The sequence below is a fragment of the Alosa pseudoharengus genome, unplaced genomic scaffold, assembly GCF_046254945.1.
Source record: "Alosa pseudoharengus isolate Yale_2024_CS ecotype anadromous, Long Island Sound unplaced genomic scaffold, YU_APseudo_1.1 YU_APseudo_1.1_scf_1, whole genome shotgun sequence".
Lineage (NCBI taxonomy): Eukaryota > Metazoa > Chordata > Actinopteri > Clupeiformes > Clupeidae > Alosa > Alosa pseudoharengus.
This window is the reverse complement of record NW_027468564.1, coordinates 49,530,776-49,540,775: the sequence shown is the minus strand read 5'-3', so window position 1 is coordinate 49,540,775 and position 10,000 is coordinate 49,530,776. Positions and strand designations below refer to the sequence as shown.

General features: G+C 47.8%; 1 protein-coding gene across 1 annotated transcript in view; it reads right to left on the bottom strand.

The window, feature by feature from the left end:
• Positions 1-10,000, bottom strand: part of cacna1ab (calcium channel, voltage-dependent, P/Q type, alpha 1A subunit, b) — a 148,872-nt gene that overhangs the window by 43,066 nt on the left and 95,806 nt on the right. The window contains exons 15-28 of the mRNA XM_076280840.1: positions 9,700-9,812; positions 9,054-9,166; positions 8,640-8,771; positions 8,433-8,505; positions 8,098-8,215; positions 7,724-7,791; positions 7,242-7,348; positions 5,785-5,835; positions 3,786-3,918; positions 1,975-2,229; positions 1,697-1,875; positions 1,065-1,411; positions 362-500; positions 1-62 (exon numbers count right to left, since the gene is read on the bottom strand). The exon at positions 1-62 is cut by the window's left edge and continues 68 nt beyond it. Coding sequence (XP_076136955.1) covers positions 1-62; positions 362-500; positions 1,065-1,411; positions 1,697-1,875; positions 1,975-2,229; positions 3,786-3,918; positions 5,785-5,835; positions 7,242-7,348; positions 7,724-7,791; positions 8,098-8,215; positions 8,433-8,505; positions 8,640-8,771; positions 9,054-9,166; positions 9,700-9,812 — 1,890 coding nt within the window. The remainder of the gene's footprint in view (positions 63-361; positions 501-1,064; positions 1,412-1,696; positions 1,876-1,974; positions 2,230-3,785; positions 3,919-5,784; positions 5,836-7,241; positions 7,349-7,723; positions 7,792-8,097; positions 8,216-8,432; positions 8,506-8,639; positions 8,772-9,053; positions 9,167-9,699; positions 9,813-10,000) is intronic.

The following is a 10,000-nucleotide window of genomic DNA, read 5'->3' as shown; positions in this document are numbered from 1 at the left end:
CGGACAGGATGCACATCTCAAAGTAGCGCAGGGTCAGGATGTAGTGGCAGCACCTACGGAACCTGCTCACACACACACACACACACACACACACACACACACACACACACACACACACACACACTTCTTAGTTTTGTAATTTCTCTGGCTCTCTGATCATTAGATACTACAAGTCTGTTGGTTTGCCATGTACACAGGGCTGACAGACGGCTAAGGTCACAAATGTGTGAGCAACTACGATCAGTCATATTGATCAACTGACGGAAATCAGATATGCATCGACCAAGACATGCAGATGTGCATTTACCAAAGCTCACACACACACACACACACACACACACACACACACACACACACTTACGGGTTGGTTGTGGAAAGGATGAAACAGGAGCTGAAGGGTGGCATGGGTTTGGGCCCATCCCCATCCCCTCCATCATCTTCCTCCTCCTCCTTCTTCTCCTCGTCTTTCTTGTTGCCCTCGGTATTGGCGTTCTGGTTCACTGGAGGGAGGGAGAGAGAGGGGAAGCAAGATGGAGGGGTGGAGGGTGGAGGAGAGAGAGGGAGAGAGAGGGAACAAGATGGGTGGAGGAGTGGGAGGAGAGGCAGTAAGCAATATGATATACTAACACAGGAAAATTAAGATTGGTGAGAGCCTGTGTGAGGAAACCTATGAGGACACATAGATGTGCCCATTCACAGACTACACTGCTTACCATTTTGCCAGCCAAACAGTAACATGGTTCTTTTGCTTTATATACTGCTACACAATATACAGTATTTATGAATGCACTTGATAGAAAAGACAGTGTCATCACTTTACAGCACTGTTTCAAACGTGCCATAAACTTTTGTGGTACTGTGCATCCAAATATCCCCCAAATATCAGGGTAAACATACGCACCCCAAATCAAATTGAAATCAATTCAATCATTTTGATAACATTGTGCATATATCATGACAGCTCGATGTTGCTAAATCCTGAATCCCACTCACTTTACTTCACACATCAACATACTCTTACACCCCCCCCCCCCCCCTCCCTTTCTCCCTCTCCTCCCCCTCACCCTGCAGGATGGTGCTGGGGTAAAGTGCGGGCATGTGGATGGTCGTATGGTCTAGTTGCGCCGGCGTCTTGCTGGGGTCGGTCAAGATGAGGCTGCCGCCGCTGCCGTCCGGCAGCTGGAGCTCGGTGCCGCTGGGGCCTCGCATGTTGAGCAGGTTGTTGGCCTGCTCGGGGTGGCTGTAGAAGGGGTCGCGGAGGTCAAGGTCAAGGTCGCCCCTGTCGTCCTCGGGCTCCTGGTCCAGGAAGAGCCGGCTGCTGTTGCGCAGGTTGTCCAGGTCCTCGCTGTACTGGCTGTCCTGGCGGAACAGAGTCTGCTGGATGGGGCGGGAGGTGGACAGGCTGCACTCCCTGTGGAGAGGATGGAGGGAGAGAGGGAGGAAAGATGGAGGGAAAGAGGGAGGGAGAGAGGGATAGAGGGTGGGAGAGAGAGAGGAAGGATGGATGGAGAGAGGGATAGAGGGTGGGAGAGAGAGAGAGGGGGATGGAAGTAGAAGAAAGATTGACAATGTAGAAGTTACACACGCGCGCGTGTGTACACACAAATACAACTATACGTATGTGCAAGACATTTTCTGCAGCTAAAATCTAAGACACACACGCATGCCCTCCGTTCCTCCTCCAAACCCAACTCACTTCTTGCGGTGCTGCCGGCACCTCTCCTTGCGCCCGTCGCTGTTGTCGTGGCGATGCCTCCTGTGTCTCCTCTCCTGGCCGCCGTTGTCCTCGCCCTCGCCGGCCTCTGTCCGCCTCCGGTGCTGGCGGGTCCGCCGCGGCTGCTCTCCCTCACCGCCGCCGTCGCCGCGGTGCTGGTGCTGGTGCCGGTGGTGATGGGGGTGGTGGTGGTGGTGGTGGTGACGTCGTCCGCCTCCACCGCCGCCCCCCTCCTCCCCCCCGCCTTCCTCCTCCTCGGCCTCCTCCTGGAGGGACTGCAGGCTGCGGGCCAGGTGCGGCCCGCCCGCGGCAGGTCCGGCTCCTCCGGTTCTCCCGCCGGCGGGCGCGTAGCGGGCAGGCTGGCGCAGGCAGGGCTGGCTGTAGTCGGGCGCCTGCTCGGGCGGCTCGCCAGGCCGAGGTTTGTTGGTGTTGTTGTTGCGGTTCTCCTGCGGGTTCACCACCAGCGGCCGGTCCAGGTGGGTCTTCACGTCGGTTCGGTTCTGGCGGTAGTTCACCTTTAGGAGCCACGGGGCAGGAGGGTACAAGGAGGAATTAAAGAAGCTACTCACAACAAGGCCATCCTTAAAAATATTATTGTTTGCAGTAACCTGACCGACCCTGTCAATTTAGAACCGACCCAAATATTTATTTTTTTCCCCTTTTAGTCCGACCGACTTGCCGGTTGTAAACTTGCGTTAATACCGACCGATTGTTTTTTTTTACTCTAAACAACCAATACAAATGCAATAAAATAATATTTCTTTTAGTAGGCCCAAGTATTGTGAATATAAATTGCCTACATGCAAACGTAGCTCACTTAAATAAAACCCTGTGGCGTCATCTCTACACCATTGTTTTACGCATGTCACACTATGGCCTACGCTTCGTTTCATTCACACAAACTGATAACGCTTTTACTTGGCACGAAGTTCTGGAAGAACTGTGGCCAGATCTTTTCTCATCCCTTCTCCCCCTAGTCTAACGGTGACCGTGTCGGAGTATTGAAATTGGTTGTGGTCTATTCAGCATTTCTCAAAATATGGGTCCGCAACATGGAGACTGCTGGTCCGCGGAGTCGTGGAGTGAAATTAGGCCCGGTGCTTCATCTGATAATTTGCTGCGCAGTTGATCAAGAAACCGCGGATCGACGAAAAAAGAAACAAACGTTTCTGCTATCGATGTCATTAAACATGGAGCCCTACAATTAAGTGGTGGTATGAGCATTCATTCAATGCGCGTCTGCACGAGAGAAACTGAAACTAATCGATAACGTTGGTATCAAAGCTCCGCTTCAACCTGTTGGAAGGCTATTTATTTAACGAAACTTAATAGAACGACGTTGTTTTTTGGAACTTCCTTAGAAACAGAGCAGAGACTGTATAATACACTGTATAGCATTGAGTATTGTATAGTCAAATTTCAATATAACGTGGCCAAGAGCTATTGTAGCCTTCTTTCTGGGTACATGTAGATGAGCCCTATGACCCCAAAGTCTGCCATGACCGGGCCTCAGGTCAAAGAAGTTTGAGAAAGGCTGGTCTATATAACCTGCATCAGAATGAGGTTTGCAATGGTGCGCCTGAAGGCACAGGTTGAAGACCCAGTCAGTTACGTCACGATATGCACATTTGTGTAAATTCATTCTTACATAATCACCATGACCAAAATTGTACTTTTTTTTTTACTTTGAATCTTGGAAAAAAAAATATTGACCTACCTACCGACCCATTTTTATTTTTTTTTGGCTGTTACTGCAAACAAAAATATTTTTAAGGATGGCCCAATAGAACCTTCTCCAAGATGTGTGCTTTCAACTTTCTCAGGCACACACACACACACACACACACACATTGATTTCATTCAAAAAATATTCATTGTGCCATTGCAAGTGAGTAGTGAGTAGTGTGCTTACTGTTTAATATACTTTTTTACACTTCCAAAATATTAATAGTGTATTACATTGTATACCCTTTTATGTACCTTTGAGTAAGATCTATTTATTCCATGCAAGTATCAGAATAGCACACTTTCACAGACAGGGCATGTTTTGTCCAGGCCGCTGTTTTCTCACCTTCCAGCTGTCGTCAGCGTCCAGCTCATTATAGAGCGCCTCTTTGCTGGTCATCAGGTTCTGACGGCGGATCTCAGCTGTGCGCTGCTCCCACACCGACTTGGGCTGGTTCGAGTTCTTCTGCTTTTCCTTGCTGCTTAGAGAGAGAGAGAGAGAGAGAGAGAGAGAGAGAGAGAGAGAGAGAGAGAGAACAACGGAGAAAGAGGAGGAGAGGGGGAAATGGAGAGATAGGGGTGATGAGGAGGGAAGAGTGCAACAGACACACAACAGAGGTGGCAGAAGAGAGAGGAGGGGAACATTGATCAGGGTGAAAAAGGGAGGAAGAGAATAGAAGGATGAAAAAAGGAGAGAAGGGTAGCGACAGGAGGAGAGAAGCAAAGAAAATAAATACAAGGAGTTAGATCAGGAGAAATTGACATTGACATTTCTGCTGGAGGAAGAAGTGACGCATCCCCCAAAAGCGTCTGAGCAGTGATATGACACCTACAGCCGGCCAGTGACGGCCAATGAGAGAGCCTGTGACTAGTGGCCGATGACCAATGACAGGGCCCCTTCAAAGCACTAAACAATGCCCATAACAATGAAAGTGATGGACATGCACACAGAACCTGCTATAAAGAATATATGTTTAAGATCTTCATCTGTTTTGAGACCATACCTGGACCGGCCACATGAAACCTCACAAAAGTCATTTTAATCAACATATATTGTTTATAATGTATCTAAGGCAAATAAAAATGATACATAACGAAGCATTTTGGCTGCTTCATTCAAAGCAGGTGAACAGAGACACAGGAGCAAGCGGACACCAAGTATTTCTGACAGAAAGAGCAACTGCGGTTCAACTGTAAACGTCAATGGAGGACTGACTCAAAGTGATGGAGAGAGTTAGTCAGGCAGAGAGACAGAGAGATAGACAGGTAGACAGATGCGTATGGAAGGACAGGCAGAGGAGACAAGCGGACAGTCAGACAGTATGATAGCCAGTCAGTCAGACAGGACTACTGTATGGAAACACAGGTTGAGAGATTGAGTGGTACTGACATATTTGGACAGCACTCTGGCATACAGCCAGACAGAGTAATGTTATAAAAGCACTCTAAATGAAGCAAGCTGGAGAGCAGACCCCCAGGGGGTTAAGATCTGCACGCAGACAGACACTCGGTTGGTGATATGGCAGGACAAGGCACAGTCAGACAGGGAGTCACGCAGTGAGAGGGACACGTCCAGACAGTCCGTCATGATGAGTCCACTAGTCCCTCTACGTCTTTGGTTGTCAAGATGTAAAGGTCCATCGTTTTTCCTTTTTATTTTATTATTATTGGCGTTTGGTTTGTTGTGCAATGGTGGTGGGGCATTTAATGTCCATAATAAAATGTAGATGAGAGTATTAATGACTATTTGACAGATAAAAGACTCGTTTGATGGCAGTTACTGGTGCCACATTTTCTGAATCTTAAGTTAACGGCATCTGTTACTGAGGAAGCCAGTTGACGATTACTTGCTATTCTTTGTATATGAGACAGAATTAATGAGAAAGGTGTCAGTGAGAGTCAATGAGGCTGGAGTGGCATCGAGACATTGGTGAACTGAGAGGAGTCGAGCGCTGCTCTCTGATTGGGTAACGTGGGTGCCCGCTGAAGTCGCCTTTGCTAGGAGGCTGGCATGCGATGGGCACTGCCACAGCCAGATGCGCTCCAGCCAATCCACCAACTCCCAGCCAACCAGCCCAGTCACCCACTCCAGCATACTTAACACACAGTAGGGGGGGGGGCAAACAAACAAACAAATAAACAACAACGACCACCGGCACACGAGCCATGACAACACAGGACTAGAAACTCAAGAGAAAGCCAAAGGAAATGAAGAGAGAAGGACTCAGCGACAACAAGTCAACTCAAAGAGAACGAGGACAAGGAGAACAAGAGGGGAGTCAAAGCCAGAAAAAAAGAGGGGGAAGATAAACAAAAACAAGGTGTAAAAGTAAACAAGTAAATACCAGTCCAGTACACTCTCTGTGGCATCGATACGCTCAGTTTTTACTGAAACTCTGAGGAGGAGACAAGGGATGAGGAGGAGGTGAAGGAGGAGGAGGAGGAGGAGGAGACAAGGGAGGAAGAGGAGGAAGAGGAGGAGGAGGAGGAGGAGGAGGAGGAGGAGGAAGGGCAAGATGACACAATGAGCACAAAAATACACATGCACACCACATCACTCATCTGGGTGGGGGTGCACAAGGACCCTAGAGGGCCCTGAGGGGCCAGTGTAAATGTTGTGAAGCTGAGTTGAGTCACCACAGCGCTGTTAGACAGTGTGGTGCTGTGCAGAATGAGACAGACTGGATGTGTTTGTACAGTGCTTGTAAATAAGCTATGTAAATATGCAACTAGCAGGCAACGCTTAACATTTAGCATTTAAAAATCTGTACATTATACAAATAAAAAAGATGGGGGAACTAAACCAACCCAACTGGTTTTGTAAGTAGGAGCATGTGTGTGTGTGCGTATGTGTGTGTGTGTGTGTGTGTGTGTGTGTGGAGGGGGGGGGCGGGCATGAGCTCTTCATAACATGGGTGTCAATGAGTCCGCAACTGGCTTCTCCTTAGAGCTCTCCTCGACCCCTGGAGCCAAGCAAACCCTCGCTGTGAGGATCTTCACCTGCACCACCTCAGACGAGCTAGCCTGAGCGCTAACGCTGCTAGCGCTAATGCTAACACTCCTAACACTTGTGATTGAAGATCCCTCTCCGCTCGTTGGCCTCCTCTCAAGGGGGTCACCTGTGTCTTGCAAGTGAATAGCTCTCATCCCCTGATAGTATGTTGATGAGTGTGTGTGTGTGTGTGTGTGTGTGTGTGTGTGTGTGTGTGTGTGTATGTTGGGTGTTGGGGAGCTGTCGCCGGCTCTTAACTAAGTTCAAGGAGGTTCTGACAGGAGTCCTTGTGTGAAACGTGGCGAATAATTGAGCAAAGTGAATTTGAAACGGATTTGCTGAACAGGGATAATCAAGCTAAGCTGACAGGCTAAGCTACTGAGCAGGCCTAAGGCCATGCTATGGGATCAGCTAAGCTAAGATAACTGGGTGGCTTCGCTAATACCATCAAGCCACGAATTAAGTAAGGAGTGTCGAGGTGTCCCATATTCTCCTCTCTATTCGAATTAGTGGTTGTATTTGTTGTTAATAGACCATGTGTTCACTATGTTACAGAAAAGAGAGGAGAGACATCACATAAAAAGGAGTTCTGTTAGTAAGATATTCATATGAGTATTTACATGAAAGGGCTTGCTATCTTTATGTATGTGTGCATAAATCCCAAGAGTAAATAAAAAGTCTGTATCTCCAATAAAAGATGAATACGCTCTGGATGTTGTGTGTGTGTGTGTGTGTGTGTGTGTGTGTGTGTGTGTGTGTGTGTGTGTGTGTGTGTGTGTATGTGTGTGCGTGTGTAGACGGCAGACTCACGCAGCTATGGAGAGGTTGGCAGCAGAGAGGGGGCTCACTTCAGCCACCTCCTTGGCCTTCTGAAGGGCGATCTTCTGAGTGGTGGCCACCTCCTCCTCTTGCTCGTCCTAAAAACAGACACAGTGTGTCACCGTGTGTCACTCATTCATGCACATGAAATAGTAGGCCTAACTGTAGTTAAATTCAGAAGGAGATAGTATGATGGTAGCTAATAACCTGAAAGCAGATCGATATGTAACAGAAACAGTAGATGTTTAGGTGGGCTAACAAACATAAGCTCTACACACTAAGCTCAATAGCATGCTTTCAGGCCAAACATAAGCTCTACAAACTAAGCTCAATAGCATGCTTTCAGGCCAAACATAAGCTCTACACACTAAGTTCAATAGCCTGCTTTCAGGCCAAAATGTACTACTATCACATGGTTTCTTGGTTGTATTGTCTGCATTTTGGTCGTGGTAGAGAGGAGCATTGTGGGATACCTTGGTTAGCTCCTGAGCATTGGCCAGGTTGTCCACGGCGATGGCCAAGAATACATTAAGCAGTGTGTCTGGGAACATGGTAAAGGTTTTCAACATGGATACAAACTTAAACACTAAATGCATGTGTGGAGTTTCTACATTGTTTGTGTGTACTTGCAATGGCAAGTGTGTGAATATGCGTGTGTATGTGTGTGTGGGTATATGCGTGTTAGTGTTAGTGTTAGTGTGAGTGTGAGTTTGTGTGTGTGTGTGTGTGTGTGTGTGTGTGTGTGTGTGTGTGTGTGTGTGTGTGTGTGTGTGTGTGTGTGTGTGTGTGTGTGTGTGTGTGTGTGTGTGTGTGTGTGTGTGTGTGTGTGTGTGCAGCAGAAGGATACAGTTGCCAAAGAGTGTGAGCACTATGAAGAAGATGGAGAAGACCATGCCTGAGTTCACACCCCCTTGGGACTCGATACCATCATACATCACCATGTTCCAGTCCTCTCCGGTCAGGATCTGACATCATACACACACACACACACACACACACATATATACAGAGAGAGAGAGAGAGAGAGAGAGAGAGAGAGAGAGAGAGAGAGAGAGAGAAAGGGAGATTTCTGCCATCAACCATTAAACTACTGAGAGACACACTACTACTGTGCTACTGTAGATGTTACTTTTCTGTTTTTCAATTCAAGTGTGACACGATGGCATAGGTGGTACTGCATACCTGAAAGACAGTCATGATGGCTGCTGGAAACGTGTCAAAGTTGGTTGGGGGAGTGCCGTCTTCAAAGTTGAACCTATGAGAGATAGAGAGAGAAGGGAGGGGGGGGGGGGTAAGGAGAGAGTTGAACAAGGTGGGAAGAGTGATGTGTGTAACAGAACTGCACAAAAACAGAGTGTTTGTGAGGGTGACAGTAAAACTGCTACTGACTGTCCTCCAAAAAGTTGCATGCCCAGTAGAGCGAAGACCACGATGAAGAGGAAGAGTAGGAACAACAAGCTGATGATGGACTTCATGGAGCTGAGCAGGGAGACCACCAGGTTACGCAGCGGAGCCCAGTATCTGTGTGTGTGTGAGAGAGAGAGGAAGAAAGAAAGAAAGAGAGAGAGAGAGAAAGAAATTAAGAAAGAAAGAGGAAGGAAGGAAAGAAGGAAGAAAAAAATAAGAAGTTAACAAAAAATACTCAAAACAAACATAAGACTTTAAAGGTTCAGTTACCTTCAATAAAAAAGCACTTAAAAGGGCTTTTAAAATGTTGCAAAAGGTAGACACAAAGTTGTTGGGGTTTGATCTGAACAGCTAGTCAAATGTTGAGAGAGAAAGAGAGAGAGAAAGAGCACTCACTTGGTCACTTTGAAGATGCGCAGGAGTCGGAGAGCTCGTAAGACACTGATGCCAAAAGACGTGCCTGGCTTTATGGACGCCCAGATCACCTCAAAGATACTGCCTATAATAACCTGTTGTGTACACACAAACACACGTGCACACACACACACACACACACACACACACGCGCACACGCACACGCACACGCACACGCACACGCACACACACACGCACACGCACACGCACACGCACACGCACACGCACACGCACACGCACACACACACACACACGCACACGCACACGCACACGCACACGCACACGCACACGCACACGCACACACACACACACACGCACACGCACACGCACACGCACACACACACACAGCACAGACGAGACAGAAAAAAGGAGAGCAGATGTACTCATCTCAAAACAAGAAGAGAAGAGAAGCGTTGCACTACTAACGAGCCACTTAGACTGAAGTTGGACCAAAGTCCCACACTCAAATGTAGGACAGCAGCTTGTTGAGGTCAAAGCAGCAATTTTTCAGGAAAGAGGAAAGAAAGAGGAAAAAAGAGGATAGAAAGAAGGATAGAGAGAGGGAGAGAGAGAAATGAGGGAAGAGAGAGAGAAGAGGGAAGAAAATGGGGCAGCAGGAAGGACTCACACCGCAGTCGAAGCAGTTGAAGGAGGAGTTGAAGTAAGGCCGAGTCCCCAGTCCGTACATCTTTATCAGCATCTCCGATATAAAGAGGCCCAGGAAGATAAACTCCGCATAAACTTCACAGAGAGAGGGGGAGGGAGAAGCAAGAGAGGGAGGGAGGGAGAGAGAGATAAACAGAGAGAGAGAAAAGGAGGAGTAGAAATAAATGAGGAGGGAGAAAAGAGGGAGGTTGGGCCAAGAGAAAAACAGAGGGGAACAGAGAGAGAAAAGAAAGAGAAAAAGGACAAGTTTTAACCAGTTTTAA